Source organism: Hippopotamus amphibius, chromosome 11 (genome assembly GCF_030028045.1).
Source record: "Hippopotamus amphibius kiboko isolate mHipAmp2 chromosome 11, mHipAmp2.hap2, whole genome shotgun sequence".
Lineage (NCBI taxonomy): Eukaryota > Metazoa > Chordata > Mammalia > Artiodactyla > Hippopotamidae > Hippopotamus > Hippopotamus amphibius.
In genome coordinates, this window is record NC_080196.1 from 112,882,499 (window position 1) to 112,906,003 (window position 23,505).

General features: G+C 43.4%; 1 protein-coding gene across 6 annotated transcripts in view; it reads left to right on the plus strand.

Annotated features, from left to right (window-relative positions):
* ZNF236 (zinc finger protein 236) overlaps window positions 1–23,505 on the plus strand; it is an 85,817-nt gene that overhangs the window by 13,643 nt on the left and 48,669 nt on the right. For 4 of the 6 annotated variants that reach the window (XM_057698920.1, XM_057698923.1, XM_057698921.1 and 1 more), the window contains exons 2-9: window positions 315–457; window positions 1,649–1,813; window positions 11,282–11,460; window positions 13,922–14,046; window positions 14,347–14,519; window positions 16,379–16,522; window positions 19,225–19,428; window positions 20,364–20,592. In XM_057698920.1, coding sequence (XP_057554903.1) covers window positions 315–457; window positions 1,649–1,813; window positions 11,282–11,460; window positions 13,922–14,046; window positions 14,347–14,519; window positions 16,379–16,522; window positions 19,225–19,428; window positions 20,364–20,592 — 1,362 coding nt within the window. The remainder of the gene's footprint in view (window positions 1–314; window positions 458–1,648; window positions 1,814–11,281; window positions 11,461–13,921; window positions 14,047–14,346; window positions 14,520–16,378; window positions 16,523–19,224; window positions 19,429–20,363; window positions 20,593–23,505) is intronic. The other 2 variants (XM_057698924.1, XM_057698926.1) reach the window with 2 other exon arrangements.

Sequence of the window (23,505 nt, forward strand, 5' to 3'; positions counted from 1 at the left end):
GGCTAAGAAGCTTGATGGCTTCTGTGTGTGGTTGCGTGGGTGTCCAGCCTCAGGGGCTTAGTTCCAGGGTTCTGAAAATCCTGTTCACAGATGTTCAGAATCCTGTAGTCCTGTGTCTCAGTCATCTCAACACTTCTCATTTCTAACTTAAAAATATGTCCGTTAAAAAGATCTAAGATACCATTAGTTTCATCTGAAATCTCTTATAAATCTGACATAATTTTGTTTCAAAACAATAACCAAATAATTTAGTTTCATTTATGTGCTGAGAATAACAACTGGTATTTATTGTTTATACTTATGCAATTTTATAGATGGAGTTTTAACATTGAATGCGGAGAACGCTAATTATGCCTATCAAGTTCCAAACTTCCATAAATGTGAAATCTGTCTGCTATCTTTTCCAAAAGAGTCCCAGTTTCAGCGCCACATGAGGGATCACGAGCGGGACGACAAGGTATGTATTTTAAGGAGGGATGTCGGAAGTGTGAGCGTTGAAGCTGGAGGAATTGCAGGAGTCCACATGTAAACGCTTTTCTCCTAAACTGTGGGCCACTCCATGTCATGTAATGACTATTTTGATGTTTTGTTTTTAGTTGTAGCTCTATTTCTAGCCATCGTTAGGTAATGAGAGGAAGTGAAGAGCGTCGAGTGCATCTAATGAAGTTATTTATGAGTGGATAAAGAAATAATTGTAAAATATGACTTTCTTCAGTAGTTTCATTTTCCCATATCTTGATGTGCTTTTCTCTGGTCTTGCATTTTAAGAAGGTATTTGAGATATTTTAGCTCATATTTCTGTAGGGAGCCGCACTCTGTTAACTAGGGATTGAATCCTCTGGCGGCGCCTCTTGTGGGTTATGTCAAGAGTTTTAGTGTGCTAATGGAACGAGCTGCCTGATATTTGGAAGGTGGCCGTTAAAAGTACAGTGGAAAGAGTGATTGCCTACTTTTCTCTAGGTTAGGAGGATGTAAGCTAGTGAGCCACCTGAGAGCAGAAAAACACCAGGGATCTCTTTTCTGGTGGACGGACGTGACCGGCTCTGGCCGTGCTTGCGGCATGAATGACGGTGCTGTAACTATGATAAAGTGCTAGTGACACCAGCACCTGCTGGCGTTACTCTCCCAAGTTGAAAGTCTGAAAGTACTGACCCGGCAGGGTCTTGCTATTTCCGAGAGAAATACCAGTGATTACTTTACCTTTCTAAAGTAAGTGGCAGAATACCTGCCCTTTGGGGGACATCTTAGATGGGGAAAAGCAACTCTGTTAAGATCTACTAAATGTTTTCATGATGCTTATTTTACTTGAAGCAGTTTTGTTCATAGCAGTGGAGTTGTCTTAAAAGAAGGGAAAAAATCCCACCCTATGAGTTGAAGTGTCTCACTTTTATTTTCATAGAGGCTACATTCTGATACATTTCTTAGTAGAGATATTTTCTACAGGATGTAGTGTCTTCTTAGACTCCTTTGAGAAATTCTGTAAGGAGCTTTACAGTGTCCATTTTGGATTTATTGGCTTCAGGTCCAGAAGGACTTCAGAAGTTGCTTAGAAAGCTTATCTGTGGGTTATGGTGCTTGCTAATATTTGCATGACATTTATTGTGGAAAGGTTGTGTCTCAGTGGCTCTTGCCTTTTCTCTCCACATAGCCACACCGATGTGACCAGTGCCCCCAAACCTTTAATGTTGAGTTCAACCTGACACTTCACAAATGCACCCACAATGGGGAGGACCCCACCTGTCCCGTGTGTAACAAGAAATTCTCCAGAGTGGCTAGTCTCAAAGCACATGTTATGCTGCATGAGAAGGAAGAGGTAATTATTTCGGCCTGTACTTTGTTCACTGATTTTTAAAATGCTTCTAATCCTTAGGAGGATTTTAGGTTTAAACTAGTTTTAAAAAGCCTTTCGTATAGGTTTCAAGAAGTCAGCTATCATTAAGTTTGCCTTGGCTAGTCTCCAGGTCACTGGTAAAGCGTTTATTTTCAGCTCACGTCAGCATCTTAGGACAGAGACATTTTAGTGTGTAGGATATTTGGAGGATCAAAGTATGTCCATAGTGGCTGGCGGAGGTGACCCTCCTTTTTTCCTTAACAAAAATGAACTTTTGTAGGATTTGAGTGGCCAAAAGGAAATTTTCTGCCTCTGAAGATGGTAGACTCTCCTTGCTTGGCTCCTGGGTCCCCTGACATGTGGGAACGTGGGAGCAGAGAGGCCATGCGTGATGACGCCGAGCAGTTTACGCAGCACGGTGCGTAGTCCGGAAAGGGCCACAGGCCTAGTCTTGGGACAGAGTGGAGGAAGACCGGGGTGCGCTGCTGATGTGCACAGAGAGGCCCGCCTGCTCTTAGGGTGGGTGGGCTCACGGTGACGTGTGAGATATCAGCGCCCCCACCCCACTGTTATCATAGGAGATTAGGAAAATGCAAATGTGAAACGGAGAAAGTAAGTCGCCTCTAATTCAACCACCCAAGGATAATTACAGATAACTGTTTGGTTTAGTTTCCTCCTGAGACAGAAAGGCATACAGTATTTACATTGCATATATAAAATTTGCATCCTGAAAATTGAGTTTATACTTCTTATATAGGTTTCTGTCCTCTTTTTATGTCTTTAATTTTTTATATAAAATAATTTATTTTTATCTTTTAAAATCTTATTGTATAAGTAATACATGTTTATTTTGGAAAAAGTTAGAAACTAAAGATCAACAAAAGTAACATAAAAGAACCAATATCGCACTAGTGGAAGAGACCCTTGAACAACGTGGGTTTGAACTCTGCGGGGTCCACTTAAACACGGAGTGTTTCGGTAAATATGGACGACCGTGCTACGTGGTTCCAAGTGGGTTGACTCGAAGGATGGGGAATCCTGGATGGGGAGGGCCCGCTGTAAAGTTACACTTGGATTTTCAGCCACATGGGGTCAGTGCCCTAACCCTTGTGCTGTTCAGGGGTCAATTGTGTAGTCTTTCAGAATTTTTTTTGGCTATGCATGTGCTTGCCATAAAAGTTTATATATTTAAGAATAGTTTCTTTAGTGCAAATATAGTTATAGACTGTTTTGTAACATGCTCTTTTCAGTTAATCTATTGTGAATACGTCTTTCCCTCTTTGACTTTTACTGAACCATGAGTGTTTTCCCCATGTCACTGTTTTAAATTGCCTTATTAAAGTCTTCAAGCATCTGGATATAGCGTCCTGATGTTTTTACCATTTCCTTTCTTATTTAACATTTAAGTTGTTTATGCTTTTTCAATATTATAAATAATATATCCTTGTATCTTTGTTTCACTAGGATAGATTCCTACAGTTGGATTTACTGAATTAACAAGGCTTTTTCAAGTTCTTTGTAGAATACCATGTTATGTTCTAGGAAGCATGTGCTGCTCTATACCTTCTCCTGCAGACTGTAGGCCTGCCTGTCTCGCTTAGCTGTAGCATGGCCTAGAAATGGCCATTGTTTTCTTTTTAAAAGACAGAAAGTGTTTAATATGATATATTAAAATATTTTGGAATAAGTTCACATAGTAAGACTCAAACAGTAGAGAAAGGTTTAGAGAGTGAAAGTTAAGTCTCCATCAGCCCCCGACTTTCAGTTCTCCAGCCAGGAGCAGCTCGCATACAGTTTCTTCTGCATCCTTTCAGGGGCATTCAAAGCACATACACATCTCCGCATCCCCGTTAATACCACCCAGTAGTAGTATTCTGGGCTTTTTTCTTCATTGACTGTATCTTAGGTATTGTTACAGCAGCCACATGGTGTTACATTGTATGTTGTATACACCTGTGTCATATAATCAGCAGGTCTCTGTGTAGATTGTTTCTGCCCTTTGTGTGTACAGGCAGAGCTGCAGTGAGCAGTCTGTTCTTTGACAGGTTCTGGGTCTTGTGATTTGCTTAAAAATACTTCCCAAGAGTGAAATCACTATTTTTTAAAACCCCACCGTGTCTTCTAATGCAGGTCCACACGGTGCAGGGCACACGCGTGTTTCAGAAATGATGAGTTCTCACTCATGCCTCCAGCCCCAGTCTCTCTGCCCCCCAGTTCCTGTTTGTGTGTCCCTGCCTCCACGTTGGGACATGGCTCCCGGCAGTGGCACACCTTCCTCCCCACATTCACTTGGTCCTGTGTTATACCTGAAATTGCTTGGGCCAAACTCCTGTAAGTGAACCCACTGAAGTGTCTTTCGGATTTGAAGTCCGTACAGGGTTATTGCATCTGTTTGCTTTCTCTTTTAGGCCCACCCCATTCCTGTCCTTACGATCTTTGGCTCTCAACGTACTGCCCTCAGTTAGAGTTGGGCTAGTGTGGCCAGAGACAGCTCCATGCAGGATAGGGATTGAACGCCGGGGAGTTCGTCTCTGAATATTAGGGTAGTAACTGTTAGACGCGGAGAAGACGCAGACAGGAGGCCCTCCTTTCTGTGCCCGCCCCATCCTGGGCTTTCAGCTTGTCTTTGCTGTGTTTCCTTTGTGATGATCAGCAAGTGTCTGCATATTCCTTGTCTTACTTCCCTGGTTTATTAACGTGGACTTCAGAATTTTGCCTGATTAAAAATCAGTTGGTATTTTAATTTTGATTGCATTCAATTTTTAAATTGTTAAAGGGGAGAGTTGTGTTCAGTATTGTCTCCAGTATGGACTCCTGTTGTCAGGACACCATTCAGTGATGTCCTGCTCCTGTGGCTTCAGCACAGTGTTCACATTTGTTCTCAGGTGTTTCAACATTTTTAAAAATATCATTTTAGGAAGTCTTTCAGATGTATGTTATTTGTTATTTGTCGGTAGGAGAGGGGTACATTCTTGTATATTGGTTTTGTAGCCTTCTCTTCTGCCAGATTCTCTTTGAGTTTTCAGGTGTACAACCTCATCTACAAATAATTAGGTGTTGAGATTTGTTTTGTTTTGTTTTGTTTTCACCTAGCACATGGGGGTTTAAAATAAACCAGATCTCAACCCCTTGAATTTTCGAACAATTTTAAAATAGCTGCAGACAGCATGTCACTACTTCACCTCTAAATACTTGAGTTTTATCCCCTAAAAACAAAGACACTTTTCCTCATTATCCCAAAACAGTTCCCACACTCAGGAATTTAACACAGCTCTGATAATCCAGCTGCAGACCTCCCCATCAGGAGGGGCAGGTCACTTCTGTGAGAGTGTGCTGGGGAGGTGAGTTGTGCGCAGAAGACTCACCTCTCTCTGTGACCCCAGAAGAGAAGCGTGAGGACGAGTTTGGAGGGAGAGAGGATGCAGGGTGATAGTGGGAGTCGAGGCCCTTCCTGCTGCCTTAGGGCAGGTTTCCCTTTCTCAGTTCACAGCTTCCTTAGTCTCTGTGTCTCAGTAAGTTCTTCACTGAGGCCAAACACTGAGTTCTTTTTATTGAGTAGTTAAATCTAAGCAGCCTAATGAGTCTTTGTGTCTTAAGAAACTTAGTCATTTGAAAAACTACCACATGTAAGTTGGGTACTGCATGACTTTTTAACCCTGAAATTTCCTGTTTCACATTGCTTTTCACTCGTTCCCTGCTTTTTAACCTAAGCAACTGCCGAAACCCAGCTTCACAAAGTTACGATGTCATCGGAAGTGGACGGTGTTGAGCCAGTCGTCTGTGTGACGCGAGACGGTCGTCGAGGGTTGTGTTTCCCTGAGAGTGTCTGGTGTCCCTTGGCCCCTGTGAGTTTGTCATGGTCCTCGGGCTGGATTGGGCTGCACGGCCTCATTTTTCTCTGTGAAGTGGAGACATTGCAGGTCTTCACAGAAGAATGAGGTGGTTGGAGAGAGGCGTGGGAAGCCTGCTTTTTGGAAGTGAGAGCAGAGCCTGACCAAGGACAGGTCCGTGGACTGTGTTCCATGGAACACAGGGACCCTGCTGCAGACAGATCTGTGTGTGTGGCGGCGGGCGGCAGGGAGCAGGGGATGTATGGTTTGTATGGTTTCCTTGCATCAGCCCCGGTGGGAGTCAGATGGTCGTTTGCATCAAGCTTCGGGTTTATGAAGTGTGTGTGATGGGACAGCAGGAGTCAGGGTGTCAGCAGAGGGATGAAATGATGTCACGTGGTCTAGGGTGGATCAGCAGGGAGGTGAAATGAAGCCTGGTGTGTGTGTGTGTGTGTGTGTGTGTGTGTGTGTGTGTGTGTGTGTGTGTGTGAGAGAGAGACACACACACACAGTCCTCTAGCGGGATGATGGCAGTGGGGTGGGGGGAAGATGGGTGAAGCAGTCCCACCGCCCTGGCACCCTGGGCGGGCCCAGTCCCGGGGGTGGTGGTCCAGGGCGCGAGGGACACTGAGCGAGGCCTCTTGCACCCCCGCCAGCCTCAGACCGCTGACGCACGTCAGCAGGACAGCAAGACCACTGTGCTCCGTCCTCACGTTCGTTTCAGATACACCTTCTGAAAGTTTCTCTACCTTCCTCCATGACTGGAAAGAGACTTGACAGTAATTTATCATTTCTAGGCGCTCTTAGGTTTTCATACGTTGTTTTCAAAATCTTCCCTTCATTTTATTTCCTCTTCCACACACTTTGTCCAGATTGTTTTCCAGTTTGTTCCCCAAGTGGAGCTCACAGCTCTTCTAATGTCTGCTGTTTACCCCGTGTGCTTGTGTCAGTTTCCCGTTGCCGTGACGTCGTCTCCCAAGGTGGTAGCCCATCACGTGCAGCAGCTGTGACGGCAGCTCACGCAGCCTGGTCTCATCTGAACCTTTTGTGGCTTTGATGAAACTCCAGCCGTCTTTGTCTCTCACTGTTGTGGTTGTAAGAACATAAACAGTTCATAGTTTCTGACTCCCAATTTTTTTTTCCAAGAGGCCTTTGAAAATGTGTATTTTCTGAAACCAGTTGATTTTACATTTCTGTCACTGCTAACCTGTCATCTGTTTCCTCTCTTAGAATATAACAGATTCTCTGTTAGATCAATACATAATCAGAGAGGAAAAGGTGGAATAGCCAGAAAAGAGGCTTTTTGTAACTGTGGTTTGAAGCTGGGAATGGAAACTGTGAAGTTGCTTCATCTTCTTCCCTTGCACCACCATTTGTGCTGCCAGGGAGAAGGTTCTGGAAGTTGGGGAGTGATATTCAGTAACTTGACCTTAGTAACCCCACGCTGAACAGGAATTCAGGACCAGTGATTTCACATGAGCAGAACAACAACGGAAAAGCTTACTTTGCTGTGCTTATTTCTAATGTGAAAATTTGTTGGCAATATATGAAAACGGTGCTCTTTTTGAAAAATTGGTTGTGTTAGGGTACCGGTTTGGAGTTTCCTGCTCTCACCTGCCAGTCTGGTTCGTACAGCACAGAGCTGGTGCGCAGCCGAGACAGGCCAGGACCCCGCTTGCGTGCTCTGCTCTCTCTGAATGTCACCTGTGCCATGGGGTGGCTCGCAGTGGATGGGGGGGAGGTGGGCCTGGAGGCGGAGCATCAGGCCTGCTGCCACCCCATCAGGTGCAACACAGTCGCGCAGTCATACCATGTAAGAGAGGAAGAATAGATATGGGAACACAATTATCAGTCTTTTCCATGTGTGTTAAATAATACGTTTTAGCTGCCTTTGCCTATTTTGTATGTTTTGTTTCTCAGTTAATTGATTTGAGTATGGTGTATTAGTATTGACTACAGGAATAATTCCTTACTGTTAGTAGTATTTAAAAATAACTGATAAGAATCTGCTAAGGTGAAGTAGACCCTTTGTCCCTGCTCTTACAGCTGAAGATACCTAGTGATGACACAGCGGAGAGATATAGAAGGACTCTGAAAGGTAGAAAGAAGGGGGTGGGCAGCTGGGGGGTTTCAGGACTTGAGGAGCAGTGTGGCAGTGAGTCCCCTGAGCTGCTTCTTTTCCTTGTGTACATCTGGACAGGATGCTGCCAACAGGCATAGATGAAAATGCGGCAAGAAAACTGGTTTCCCCACGGCCAGAACTGGGCAGAGGGTGGTCTCAAATGAGGAAATCTTGTTGACACTGCCAACCCTATTCCAGCCAGATGCCCACTGAAGACCTCGGCAGGGCTGAGTGGAGCGCGATTGTCTACCCCGTCCTGTCCCTCGGAAGCAGATGGCTCTCTGGTCCCCTGACCCCCTGGCATTCAGTAGGGAGCTAATCTTGCATCCCTCTGCTAGCGGAAGGAGGTGGCACACAGGTTCCCCCCAGCGGTGCTGGGGAACCAGGCTGGTCGCTGGCCTTGCGTCCTCTGCCGGCAGAAGCAGGGCATGTTCTGCTTCCCCGCCTGCACCATCACTCCACCAGCAGCCCTGACTTAGCCGCGTGTTGCAGGGTGGGCCAGTGTGCATGGCGCTGTCCACCGCCGGTGGCCGAGAGGCCCTGTGGGGTGGTCCTCCACTCCCCGCCTGGTTCTGTGCTCCCTCTGAACGGGGTGACGCCTGCTAAGAGACGAGCCTGGGGGACTGTGAGGGGCCCAGTGCTGCCGGTGCTCAGAGGAGGGCGGCGTCCTGGGGGTGGGCTCAGGTTTCCCTCGTGCACTATAGAAGCTCCTGTCAAAGGGGAAATGGCTCCCGAGAGCACCTGGGTGGGAGAAAGGACAGCATTTGGACATCAGAGCCTGGGGGCTCTGAGAGAAGGAAGAGGGGTGCAGGGAAAGGTCATGGGTGGCCCTGGAGGAGGGGAGGCAGGAAGGGCAAGTGTTACAGGGTGAGTGGCCTAAAGCAGTTAGTATTTATTGTATTTTATACTCTATTTGACTTTAAAAAATTCTTGTATCTTCAGCCAGATGGGGGCTGACAAGAATGCCATCCAACCCTGGGTGATCTGCTGGCCACAGAGCGATCACTGAAATACCCCAGGACCACCTGCTTCTGGGGGAGGCACTAGCCGCTGCTTCCACCTGGAGGGCCTGATGGGAACTCTGACTGCAGCGAATGCCATAAAATGGACAGGCCGCCCGCTGCCCCACCCCAGACCTCTCACTCCCCACTAAGCCTTGCTCGGGGCTGCCAGGTCGCAGAGAGGGAGGGAGGCCCACCCTGGTTCCCGGGACTTGCTGGACATAACACAGCGGCAGCAATGAAAACCTTCCATCACGTGGCCTGTTTACTTGTTGGCCCAGCATGTACTTGGTCCTGCTTTCACCATATGAGCAAATTGTACATAAACCAGAGTTTTCACTCAGAAAATTCTGACAAGTTTCTGAGTAACATCCACGTGGGTGTCTCCCAAATATACTAATCTGCTCATTTGGTAAAAAAGTGCGTGAAAAGAAGGTGGGTCTGAGCCCGAGCAGTGAAAGAATAGGGTGGGGGTGGGAGGTTGATTTCGCGATTGTAAGTCTTAGTGAAAGGCAGTTCAGGGTGCGGGTGTCCCCAGTGCTGCATTCAAGACAGGGGGCAAATTTTGTTAGGTGTTTTTTTTAAGCTCTTTATTGGAGTATAATTGCTTTACACTGTTGTGCCAGTTATTGCTGTACAACAAAGTGAATCAGCTGTATTTATACATATATCCCCATATCCCCTCCCTCCTGCGACTCCCTCCCACCCTCCCTATCCCAGCCCTCTAAGGCATCACCCATCGTTGAGTTGAGTTGCTCTCTCTGTGTCATGCAGCAGCTTCCCACTAGCTAGTTTACATTTGGTAGTGTGTATATGTCAATGCTACTCTCTCACTTTGTCCCAGCTTCCCCTTCGCCCCCCCTTCTGCCCTGTGTTCTCAAGTCCGTTCTCTACGTCTGCATCTTTATTCTTGCCCTGTCACTGGGTTCATCAGTACCATTTTCTTAGATTCCATGTATATGAGTTAGCATACGGTATTTGTTTTTCTCTTTCTGACTTACTTCGCTCTGTATGACAGCCTCTAGGTGCATCCACCTCACTACAAATAACTCAATTTCATTCCTTCTTATGGCTGAGTCATATTCCATTGTATATATGTGCCACATCTTCTTTATCCCGTTAGGTATTTTTCTAGACAGTTTCCAAGAAAGTGTTTTCTTTACTATCAACAGGATACTAACAAAATAGTAGTTCAATGTTTCCTTAAATTACTATGATAACACTAATTTAAAGTTATTTAAGGTGAAGTCACTACAAGATTGCTCAAAGTGTTCCATTCACCCACATCTTTTCCACAGGGGATACTCTGAGTAGTGTCAGTGAGCAGCCTCACTTTAATGCTCTTTCTGTGCGTGTGCGGGACTGTCGGGTGCAGTGATGAGAAGCAAGTCTGATGGGAGGAAATAGCTGTATACTGTGTTGTTTGGAAATGACAGTTTATGCTCATTGACAGGTCACACTCATTCTTTTCCATGTTTGGATCATTTAAATAAGTACCTGTAGTATGGAATGTCACATGAGTAAACTCACTGAACTTTGTACTAAGTCGGCAGTTCATTATTGAGTACTTCCTCTGTGCCGTGCACCGTTCAGCATCTTACATGCCTCGATGCACTTAACTTTATAACAACCCTGTGAGAGCAGGCATTGCTGTCGCCACTGTTTCACAGACTTCAAGCGGTCAGCACATGCAAACTCATACAGCTAGGGATTGGCAGCCTTAATGTGAACCAAGACCCAACTCCAGAACGTTTGGAACACCACTATCCTAATTGAAATATGAATAGTTGAAAATTTATAGTGGCTATATTTTCAATTACATAATTTTCAAAAGTTAAAACAGATGAAATAAATTTTAACATACTTGTGAAAATATATCCAAAATATTCTAATTAAAATATTAAAAGTTACTGAGCTATTTTACATTCTTTTTTTTTTTTCCAGTAAGTCTTTGAAATCCTCTGTATGTTTTATACTTATTCCACAGCTCTGTTCAGGTACTTAGCCAGGCATGTCTGGATGGGGTCGCAGACTTCTGTAATCAACTGCCTATAAACCAGATTGAAAGAATGATAGGTGTTTCCATTTAAAAATTTACCAGCTGTCATTTTGTTTTGAGGTAGTCTGTTAAACTCTCATCTTAGTTTAAATTCTTTCCTGACCCTTTTGTGGTGTTGAAGTCATTCTGCTTCTCTTTAAAGTTTTCACAGCATAGATGGACAAAATGCTGTTTACCTAGCAGCCAATTTGATACAATTCACTTTGCTCAAAAATTGTATTGTCCTCTCATCTTTTTTTTCCCTATGTTTCTGTCAACAAAGAAATTGCTTTTATATATTCATATTTGGACATGATGGTATATTTTTTTGAGAGGGAAAATAGCGTTTGTTCCAGAGGAAAGTATACTTTGTGTATCAGCCGTTTACAGCACGAGTTCTTTTAAGATGTGATGGTCCTGAAGCGTTTGCTCTGCTCACGGGTGGTCTTTCCTTTGCAGAACCTCATCTGCTCTGAGTGTGGGGATGAGTTCACCCTGCAGAGCCAGCTGGCTGTGCACATGGAGGAGCACCGCCAGGAGCTGGCCGGGAGCTGCACTCACACCTGCAAGGCCTGCGGGAAGGAGTTCGCGACGTCGTCACAGCTGAAGGAGCACATGAAGACCCATTATAAGATTAGGTGGGAGCCTTTTCTCAGAGTAGAAAAATATTGTACAATATATTAAAAATTGGCTTGCTTTGCTCTGATTGGTTTAAAATCTTGGGCTGCTTTGGAAACAAGAACAGGGCAACTCATCTGGTGTGGTGTGGGGATGTCTTTTATAACGTGTTATGTGTTGTGTCTACAGTAGGACAGATAAGGTGGAAAATCAAAAATAAATGTCAGGCTGTAGGGGTAGAAGTTTTTAGCTGTATTATATGTTAAAAGCTGTAGAACAAGGTACTGGCAATACATTTTCATGGGCTGGTAACAAGGTGTGTAGAGTGGATTTACAAGCACCAAATGAGCACCCTTTTTAATGAACTGGTTTATTTATACCACCTAACTATGTAGAGCTCAGATGTGTCCTACACTGTGCCTAGTGTGTATGTAAATATATAAATAAAATGTCCTTTAATCATTACAGACAGCCCTTCAGGCCAGGGTACTTTTATATCCCCATTGTGCAGATGAGAAGACGTAGGCTAGAGAGACCAAGTAACTTTCCCAAGGTTTTACAGCTCACAAGTCAAGTGTTGGGGATTTAAACCCTAATAGTCTGGCTTTCGAGCTCATCATATGAGCAGCCACACCTATATTTAAGTACGTATACACATTTATTCCTAGTAAAACTTAACATGTCTTCGAAATTTTATATTTGACCTATTCCTGATTATATGTTTTTACTGATATTTCCTTTTCTTTATCACATGAAATACAGAGTTCTTCCTGGCCCTTGGTGCTAAGTTAGCTAATAGTGGTGATCAGTGGTCACACTCATCGAACTAATCTCTACAACAAACTGTAAAAGCCAGTATTAATTAACTTTTTAACGACACTGTTATCAGTTTAACTTGCCACCATTCCAAGCTCCAATATTTAGGAAATACCTATACTTTTTAACAACCACCACCACGACAAAAAGTCCCACACCAGTTAATAAAGTTTGTAAAATGCCTGAATACTTTGTAGTATTTGTTTATCCTCTTAGGCACTGTGTTTTGGAAACGTGGACCGAACATCTCCATGTGATCCGGGTGCTCTCATGTGCCCCACTCCCTCCACCTTACTGATTGTTCCCACCGAACACTTCATCATCTCAGTGACTTTACCCCCAGATACTGCTTGCACTCTATCACACTAGACCTGTTTTGAGGAAGTTTTAACCCAGGTACTTTTGACTTGTCCCCAAAGGTTTGGGAGAGATGATTGGCGATCTTTGCGTGCTCATCATGCACTAGAGCACTCTGGCTTCCGGGTCTTCTGGAAGCCAGGCAGACCACCTCCCTCTCATGGAGCTGTTGTCTCACAGGGAAGACAGACAGTGACCAAGCCAGTGGGTTAGTCAGGCGACAGTTTGGGACCGTGGTGGTGCTGAGGAGGAAGTGAAATTGGACTCGTGGAGGGATGCTCCATGGGTGGGGCAGTTGGTGAGGCCCCTGTTTGGTGCAGACCTTCCTTAGGAGGAGCATTTGACATGGGACTCGGGTGAGGAGGAGACTCAGCCCTGCAGGTCTAGGGAGGTGTGCCCCTGGCATGGGGGTGGGGGGTGGGGGGAGCACATGCCACAGTCTGAGCCGCAGGGGAGACGGGATGATGAGAGCCTGCTTTGGTGGGGGAGGGCGGGTTCGGAGTGGCGCATGGGGCTGTGTGACGAGGATGTTATCCCAAGGGTAGCAGGAAGATTTGGGAGGGTTTTACACAAGATCGGGCTGCTCAGCCTTCAGGATGTGGCGTGGCTGCTGTGTGGCCGGGATTGAAGCAGGGAGACCCGTGGATCAGGGCTCCAGAAAGACAGCGCTGTTCTAAGGCCACAGTGGTACCTGCAGGGTGGAGAGATGGGAGCTTCTTTGAAGGTGTTTTGGGGTGAGACCAGCAGCTTTTGGAGATGGACTTGAAGTCAGAGGTGAGGAAGAAGGAAGAATCCAGTGCAACTTCCAAGATTTAAACTTCACTCCTGGGAGCTGCCGTCTCCTGTCATGGAAAGGAGCAGGCTGAGAATAAACGGTTTTATTTGGGACTTGCTAGGCTGGAGGCTCCAGGTGGCCTTCAGGAGGTGTCAGGTGAAGAGTTTGATGCCTGGGGCTGCTGTTGGAGGAGGGATCCGAGTTGTTGGGGGTGGGACTTTGGAGATCATCGGCGTCTGGGAGGAGCCTGCAGATGTAGGTGTCATACCTGCACAGGTATTTCTGTTTGATCCTCATAGGGAAAGCTTTGTCTAGAAGGGACATTGTGACCCCCCAAATGAATTTTATGGTATTGCATACACAAAACTAATACATGTGTGTATGTGTAGGACACATACGCATTTACATGTGGTTGATTTCTCCTTGAACCACATTCTGATGACCAGTCAGCTAAACTTTCCGATAGGATTTTAATTTAGAAGTGGTGGCACAAGGGATTCGACTTCTGAGCACTTTCCCTCTGTTTATACCAGGGTGTCGAGTACAAGGTCTTACAATCGGAACATCGACAGGAGTGGCTTCACGTATTCATGCCCGCACTGTGGAAAGACGTTCCAGAAGCCCAGTCAGCTGACTCGGCATATTAGGATACACACAGGTATGAGAGACGTTTACTTCTGGGTGGTTTCTGATGGGGCCTGAAGGGAAGAACGTGTGCTCTACAGCCAGCTAGACCTGAAATTTAATCTTGGCTTTTCCATAGTTTGCTGATAACCTTGGTGTTATGCGTGAGATTTTAAGTGGACAGTGGGATGTATGTCTGTGGCCACAGGGAACTGTTCTGCCCGGAGGGGTAGGTTTGGGGTCTCGAGTTTGGGTAACTGAAGTATGTGTGTTTTAATCCACGCGAGGCGCGTGCGGTGTGGAATGTTGCTTTGACCATCTTCTCCCTCTCCAGGGGAAAGGCCATTTAAGTGCAGCGAGTGTGGGAAGGCGTTTAACCAGAAGGGGGCGCTGCAGACGCACATGATCAAGCACACGGGAGAAAAGCCCCACGCGTGTGCCTTCTGCCCCGCCGCCTTTTCTCAGAAGGGCAATCTCCAGTCGCACGTGCAGAGGGTTCACTCAGAGGTGAGCCTCCCACAGGCTGCAGGATGGCCCAGGCCACACGGGGCCCCTGAGAAGTTCTGCCTTTTAGATGTAGAGGAAGTGTGTGCAGAGCAGACCCTGTTTAAAAAACATACATGTATATGTATGTAGACACACGTACATGCGCACACATACATACATATATAGACATATATACACACACACGTATGAACCTTTGGCTTATACATGGAAGAATTATAAAATACTATTTTCTATCATTTTACCAACAGTGTTGTAGCTTTGATGAATAAATATTTGAAAATAATCGTAATGCGGTAATTATGAGAATTACGATTAGTTACGGTCCAGTCAGCTGCATGTTAACCTATGCAGTCCCTTCAGTGAACCTGAAACACAGACACTTCCACGTGTAAGAAATGGAAAGACAAGAAATGAAATTGAGGAGAAAGTGTCTTTCTTGTGCTAGCATTGCCGACCTTGCGTGTGGGCCCGTTCACATTTCCTGTCAACAGAGTCCTGGGTGGTTTCCTTCGCTCCACACTGCATGTTAACTCACTGTCAGCAGAGCCGATGTTCCCAGTCTTTTGTTGTCTCCAGGTGATACTGATTTGTAAACCTCTGGAAGTATTTCTCTTAAGCTGCTTAACCTCCACTCTTATTAGCTGTCATGACTTGGTGTCTTGTTGAGTCTAATTGTAGATTATGAAGAAATATTTAAGCAACACAAACACTTTTATCATGGATCATTTATTTTATATAACTATTTCGGAGGACCAGAATTACCACATTCCTTAAAGCAAATGTGTATCTTTTAATTTTTCCCTTGGAATAAATCCTTAAGTAACACTAAAATGAAGAAAACCCCACATACTTCATACAGTTTATAAACAGACTGAGAATTTCATATGCAATGAATTACTTTTAAAGACTAAGTTTTATTATCTAAGACCCAGAGACACTAGAAAGAGCACACACATATTCATGAGATTACCTTTCGATCTGAGAAGAATAAATTTGGAATGCCTCTGCTTAAAGGTGATTGCTGAGGAATAAGTGATTTAAACGCACAGCCCCTGGGAAAATGGAAGCTTAGGACAGTCCTGGGGTGAGCGTGTTGGTGCTCCTGGGTTTAGGAACCCTTTCAGGGAGGTGGGGACACCTTGGACCTGCGGTGGGGCAGACTTGAATGTTCCAGGAACACCCTCTGAAGAGTGTTTGTGATATTACCTAGTCCTGAGATGGTTCTTAGCAAGATGCTAGGTGGAATGGAGGTTTTACCCAAATTCGAAGCTGGCCAGTATAACTCTTAACAGTAACTAGCGCTGGGTGTGAGTGATGGGGAGAGGATATTGTAGATGCTTTCTCTGTGCCTGGGTGGCCTGTTCGTGTTACTGCTCTGTTGTCCACGTTTGGCTCGGTCATGGTTTTAGAAAGTGGTCACTGATGTGGACAGTTGGAATCAGTGATGAAAAACGTGTACGTTGTACCGCCATCCTCCCTGCCTTGTATGTTTAAGGCTCAGAGTAAGATTATATCTAACTGTCTGGCCTTCATAGTTGAACACTGTGCTTCACCATTTAAGGAATTGAGAACACATCAGATACTTTTTTTTACTAGAGCACAATAACTGAAAACTGATTTTTCACTCCTGAAACAGTTCTAATTCATAGAAAAGACTGAAATTTCAATTAGTCTCATACTGGCAATATTGATTAAAGAGTTGGGTCATTGATTCCAGACCTATCTAACTTAAAAGGTATGATAAAGGGTTAGATTATTTCTGTCATTTTAATTGAATGGTAAATTATGATTTACTGTAATTTAAATATTTTAATCTAACAATTGTAAAAAATTGCTTTTTCTTTTTTTTATTCTTTAAGGTCAAGAATGGCCCTACCTATAATTGTACAGAATGTAGTTGTGTGTTTAAAAGTTTGGGTAGCTTGAACACGCACATCAGCAAGATGCATATGGGTGGGCCGCAGAATTCAACAGGCGCTGCAGAGACTGCTCACGTTTTAACGGTAAGCTTTGTAAGCTGATTGGTAGGAGGTATTCCTTTACCAAAATCTGTCATCTTAATTATGACCTTTAAAATGGAATATTATTTGGAATAGTATTTAGTATCATAAAGATGCTATGAAAGTTTCCTGTATGGAAGTATGATGCTAACTTTATTTGCTTAATTAGTGAAAGAAAATCAAATTTTTAAGTAATATTATGTGATTCCGATTTATGGGCTGTCACCTGAACCAGTTAAAAATAAGACACAATGTAATCATGAATTTATGAAATTGTGGTTCCTACAGTCTGGGTTACTGATGGTGATGATTGAGTAGTCTTCACCCTTATGTTATAACGTAAGGGTCACTTCTCTTTCGAAAGTAATATTTCTCCAGATCTAATGTGACTGATATTTTTTCCTGAGAGCTAGACTTTTGGGAAACTAAGTTGTATTTTCCAGTACACGTATGTAAAATTGCATGACTCCACACATACCCACATTTATTCCTTCTTTGTGGACTTTCGTAGCTGAGCCTCAACCTCCTGCTTTTACTGCCCTCCCAACTGATCACAGATGGCAGGGTCTAATCACGGAGGGTGGTGTCCTAACCAACAGCAGAGACTTTGGACACACGTGTCTCAGGAGTGCTGGGGTAGCTCATGAGCGCAGGCAGCCAGTGGCTTGTGTGACTCAGCAGCTGCCTCCTGACAAGCTAGGCAGTAGGCCCAGGGGGTATTCGGTTCCCAAGCCTGAGGTTCACATTTAGTGTTTGCTTTTTCTTTTCTTTTCTCACAATATTTGCAGCTTGGCATGAGTCCGCAGATTGCTCTTGATCAGGGAGAATGTTGTAAAGAAGTTCCAAAACTAGAGAATAATTAGAGTCTAATAATTAGGGCTTAAATTCTGTTTTGGACTGAGTATTTTTTACATAAACTTTTCAGTGTATAAATCAAGCAAATATTAGAGTTTTTATCATTTCCTTTGGCAGTATGCAAATTAAATATGTAGGTGTAGTGAATTACCTGGAATGATAATCCAAATCATTTTTAAAATTTATATTCTTAATAAAAAACTGAAAATATTGTAGAGGGGTTTGGAAACCCGGGATCCACCCCACCTTTTACCCGCGTTTGCGTGTGTGAGAGCTCTCCGTCAGGTTATACTTGCTGTCTTCCAGGACTGTCTAAGGGTCAGTGTCCAGCCTCCTGAGCACGGTCTCTTATTTTGCCTCTCCCATTTTCTAAATCTTGACCTTTTTGCTTTACTTTTGAGGGTTTTCTTCAACTTTTTCTTATAATTCTTTCCTTGAATTTTTTTTTAAGCTAGTAAGGTTTTTAACTTCTGAGGTCTTTCCTCGTGATCTGATTGTTTCTTTTTCAAGATATTCTCTGGTTTGATGCACGTTTCTTCGAAATCTAATTAGCCTTTTCGTTTAGAAACTCTCTTCTACTCACTGAACTGTCTCTCCCAGGCGTCTCCCCACTCCTCCCTTTTCAGATGTCTTAGAGCCCTGGTTTTCTGTATGTAAGACGGGAAACTGCCGCTGAACTTATTACATGTGAACAGAGCTGGTTGATCTCAGGGTTACTTATGATTGGCCAGGGAGCCAGCTCTTAAAATTGGGGTTCCTGGTAGCAGAATGTAAAAGGTTTTTTTGTTTAATCTAGGGAACTGAGGGCCACAAAAGGTGCCCTAGTTCTTCCCAAATAGTTTTTTCATTTTTATCTGTTAGAGGCAACCCCCCATTTTTTTGTCTGAAGGTGAGACATCTGCCTGACTGCCATCTGTTCTGTGGAGGAACACAGGAAGTGCATTGTCAGTCTTAAGTATTTTTTTTTTAAGATTTTTTTTGATATGGATCATTTTTTAAAGTCTTGATTGAATTCGTTAACCACTGGACCATCAGGGAAGTCCCTTAAGTATTTTAATGAATAGACTTTATTTTTTTAGAGCAGTTTTAGGTTTACAGTAAAAGTGGGCAGAACATACAGAGCACCTTGTAGACTCTTCTCCACCAGCTCACACAGTTACCCTGTTTTTACACGTTGCACTCGTGTGGTGCATTTGTTACAGTTGATGGGTAAATACTGATATATTACCTAAAGTCCACAGTTTATGTTAGGGTTCACTCTTTGTGGTGCATGTTCTATAGGTTTTGAATGATGTGTAATGTCCTGTTATCCACCATTATAGTATCGCACAGGGTGGCTGTCTGCCCCCACCATCTTCTGTGTGTGCATTTCAGATGCCTGGGTTTCTGAGGAATCAGATCAGCTCTCTCCTTACATATTCTTGGTTGTAGCTTTACAGAGCATTTATTCCTTCAACGCCCCTATTTTTCAGGAATTAAAAAAAACTTTTTTAGACCACAGTGATTTCTTTCTTCTTTTCTGTATTTTGTAACTCTTTTCCTCCTTCATTTAATGGACTGACAGGGAGATGAGGGTTGTGTGCTTAATCCCCCATCTTGAGGTGAGTCTCTGCCACCACTTACAAGACTTAAAAAGGCTTGTAGTAGAAAAATTCATCGAATATGTTTTTAAGAGCCAGTTTTGTGTCTGACTTAGTGAGGCAGTTTATTGAAAATTTATGTTTGGGATAGGAATTTTGAGATTTGAATGCTCATAAGAAAGATATGCCTGTTTCTTTCCTTTTTTAAAAAATTGGTGTACAGATTCACATAATTGTTTGTGTTTTTAACTAAACGTTGCTGTGTTTCAGGCCACGCTGTTTCAGGCTCTGCCTCTTCAGCAGACGGAAGCCCAGGCCCCGCCCGCTCCGGGTCCTCAGAGTGCGCAGGCGGTGACCGATGTCATCCAGCAGCTGCTGGAGCTGTCGGAGCCGGGGCCCGGGGAGCCCAGCCAGCCGCCGCAGGCCGGCCCGCCGCTGAGCGTCACCGTGGGGATCAACCAGGACATCCTGCAGGTGAGGCGCACGTGCCTGCTCCTGTCTGGGTTTGCCAGGGCCTGGGTATTGTTGTTGAAAGCTAAATGTTCAGGGCTTGTCAGAGTAAAGGGATCTTCATTAAAATGTGTCCTAAGTGAAGAAATTATATAGAAACAAAATATGCTTGTTTGATTACTTATGGACAGTGCAGAATTTGAAATGATTTATTAATCTATAAATAAAAAGTTTAAAATGCCTGTTTTTCCTCTGTAAGTGAATATTCTTGGCAAGTATAGGCTTTTCAGAACTTTCTTGTCTGCTCCTGTTGATAGAGGGTACGCAACACTTGACTCTTTCCCGAGCTCCTTGGAGACGCTGCCGCCTGTTTTGACAGCGTGTGGGCGGCCCTGCTCGTGTGGGGCGGGGGCGGGTGCAGCAGAGGGCTCTTCCGGTCCTTCCTCCCCAGCCCAGTTCCACAGTCACTGTCTTCATCCCCAAACAGAGACAGCCTTCCTGCTCCTCTCGCTCTGTTTACCTACCAGTCGTAAACACTAACCTCTCCTGTGCCTCTGTGGTGACACGTTGGCCAGGGTGTGAGGAATCTCAGCATGTCACGACAGCCGATGTCATGAGGCTGAACCCACGGTAGTTTCAGACAGTGCTTCCCAAATGTGTTATGACAGCTAGAGTTGTCTGAGGTAAAGTGTCTGAAAGGAAGGTGCTGACCTTTAATCCCTTTAGTGCAGAGATTTGCACACTTGCCATGCCAAAGTTTGGGCGGAGGTGAGATGTCAGATGTCAAAAGGGTGCTTCAGCCTCCGAGAGCTGGACGTTTCACTTGTAGATGGCGACTGGGCGATGTAGGTTTTATGCCTAGTGGGGAGGAGTCAGGCTTGAGCGCGGCTTTGTCATTGACTTTGGCGGGCAGGTGTGGGCAGCATGCGTCCTAACCTCCTAGTTCTGTTCTGTCTCAGCAAGCCTTAGAAAACAGTGGGCTGTCTTCAATTCCAGTTGCAGTGCATCCTAGCGACCCCAGCCATGCCAAGGCCGCAGCAGCTCAGGGGCAGACTCCGGACGCTCCCAACGCTTCAAGTGAGCCGCCTGACCCTACAGACACAGAGCAAGAAAAGGAGCAGGAAAGCCCAGAGAAGTTGGATAAAAAAGAAAAAAAGATTATAAAGAAGAAATCACCATTTCTGCCTGGTAATTTTAATGCTTTAAGGTCTAGACATTTTGGGTGGTATATTGCTGCTTTTTAAGAAACGTGCCCTCCTTCTTCCTTCTGAGGGTGGTAAGTTTGTTGAAGGCTCTGATAGTAGCTACCTAATAGCATTTGTTTGCCGTCAACTGTGTTACACGTACTTCTTCTTGGGCTGCCAGCATCCCACGGCGTGGTTCAGGCCCCTCCTTCCCTCCAGTCTCTGCCCCTTCGCTCCCCGGTGCAGCCACCTGATGCTTCTAAAGCCCCTCTGCTCAGAACCCTGGGCCCTGTCCCGCCATGCCCAGCTCCGTCTCTCGGCCCACAAGCCCTCCGCTGCCTGCCCCCACGTGCACTTCTGTCTCCCCTCCTGGTCACCTGGAGGCAAGCGTATATTATGGTGAGGGTGGACTCCTGCTGTTTTCTCAGCATTCTCGTGTCTTCTGAACAGCACACATTTCCACTGGCTTTTCTGCATCACGGATGTCTTCCTCCCCACCCTCCTCTCCCGTTCTCGGTCTAGACTCAGGCAGTTTGCTCTTTTATCTAACACTTTATACTTCCACTTTTTTATCCATTACAACGTGATCACAGTGATATGTCCAGTTACTATCTGTACACTTTCATATTTTAAACCAAGTCTTTGACTCAGTTTTATTTTTTTGTTTCCAAATGAACACCCAGCTGCCCAAACACCATTAATTGAATGTCACATTTTCTCCACTAAAATACAGTGCTGCCTTTTATCATATCTTACACTCTCAAACCTGTATGGATCTTTTCTGGACTTTATTCCAGTAATCTGTCTTTTTATTCATGTGTTGTGATACCAAATGGGTTTAGCTTTATTGTGTGTCTTATAACTAGGATGCCTAGTCCTCTCTCATCATACTTTTTTTAAAGTATATTTTTTACTGCTTTTGCATATTTATTTTTTCATATGTACTTTAAAAACATCTGCTAAACTTCCAAAACGAGTTCTAAAAAAATCTTATTGGTATTTGCATATAAGTGATTTAATTAGAGAGAATTGATGCCTTTATAACTTTTTGTCTTTATTGCTAAAGAATAGGGTTAATACGGGATTATATGAAATCATGTGTGTGAAACTTTTGAAAATTGTAAAACACTATGGAATTTAAAGAATCTTTCATTCAATAAAAAGAATAAGTTAAGAAAAAAGAGCAGAGTATGCATTTCCATTCACTCAGATCTTTTTTTTTCCGTATTTTAGTGGTGTTCCAGCATCTTCTTCTGGGTTTTGTTTGTAGATATGAAGGATGTTGATTTTCATGTAGTAAAATGTGGGCCTCTTTCTGAGTTTTAGTTTTTTAGGTATATAATTATATCATTTGTAAACAATGATTTTACCTTTTCCTTTATTGCGATTACTGTGTATTTCTTTATCTTGTCTGGTTACACTGACTAGGACCACCCAAACGTGACAAATTACTGGCTGTGTAACAGTGGACTTTTTCCTGACCTTAGTAGGGTTGCTTTTAGTATTTTCCTGTTAAGTCAAACGTTGTATTGGTGTGTCTTATTCACCTCCTCCTGTTTTTAGGCAGTTTTTTAAAACTTAAAACTAGATGTTGAATTTTAGTAAATGCCGTTTCATCTTGAAGATGATTATATATGTTTTTTCTTCTAAAATTTATTAATGTGTTTGAGGAGAAAAACTATTGCCCAGTACCTGGAAAGATTGATATGTGGGAATGCAGAACTGGTTTTCCAGATCATTCAGTTTATCAAAGGGTCAGAAATCTGGATTCAGTTTTCCTTTTCTAACACTGCCTGGGCCAAACAAAATATATGCAGGCAGGTTTGGAGACAGCTTCAGGTTTGAAGCTTCAGCTGCCATTTTGTTCCAAGAAATAATTAGAACCTGGTGACCGTTTTATGTCATCTTATGTAATTAAAGATATATTTTCATTTTTGTTTGGGAAAAAATCTGATTTGGGGAGATGATTTCCAAATTTTAGCTAATAGATATTATAGTTCTCGCTTATATTTTTGTACCTTGCTTTTCTGATTTATAATGAAAAGACCTTTTGGTAATTATTGCACTTTTCTAAATTAATTTCTACCTATTAGTTTTAAGCAATCTTAAGTTTTAGACTTCCTTAATATAAGCAATATCACCTTAAAAGAAGTTTGTTTCTCTCACTTTAAAAACCATTTCCTTTGTTCCCTGCTCTTTTTTCCCCACTCATGGTTTGTGTATGTTTTTAGAACATAAAACATATGTTCTGTTCTTGTTTTTAGAAAAATATTTTTCATTCTTTTACATAACCTCTTTCTCTATGTTAATTAGTCCCACAAAGAGCATTATATTCAGGAAAATACATTTTCTCTCCTTACAGATTCACTTGCACATAAGGAAAATTTTTGTATTTACTGATAGCAAAAAGAAGGAAACAATTTCTTTTTTCCTAATAAAACTATGTCTGTAAAGATACGGTGAAAATTTTGTGATGAATTTCATCAGTGTGGCCAAAGTCTCTTTGATTTCAAGTGGATTCTTTACCTTATTGTAGGTATCTATTTAATTTCTGATGAATAAATCTAACTGAAGTTTAAAAAGGTGATTCTGCCAAATTAAAAATTTGCCAATTTAGATATTATTTTACTTATTATGTTTGCATAAATTCTACTTGTGATTTTTCTTCTGATAGGACTAGCTTTAAACGTGGTTCACGGTTGAACAGTAATGTTTAGGGTTACCAAAGAATCTTCTGCATTTGCTCATGAATCATGAACTCATTCGTGATCAAATACACTATTTCCTTTTTTTAACTGTTTATCAGTTCCTTTCTGTAGCATAAGAACTTAACCATTTCCTCATTATTTGTATTTTTTTTATTAGTGGTAGCAGGTCGGCTCAGACAGTATGTACTGTAAGTTCACTCCTCTCCATG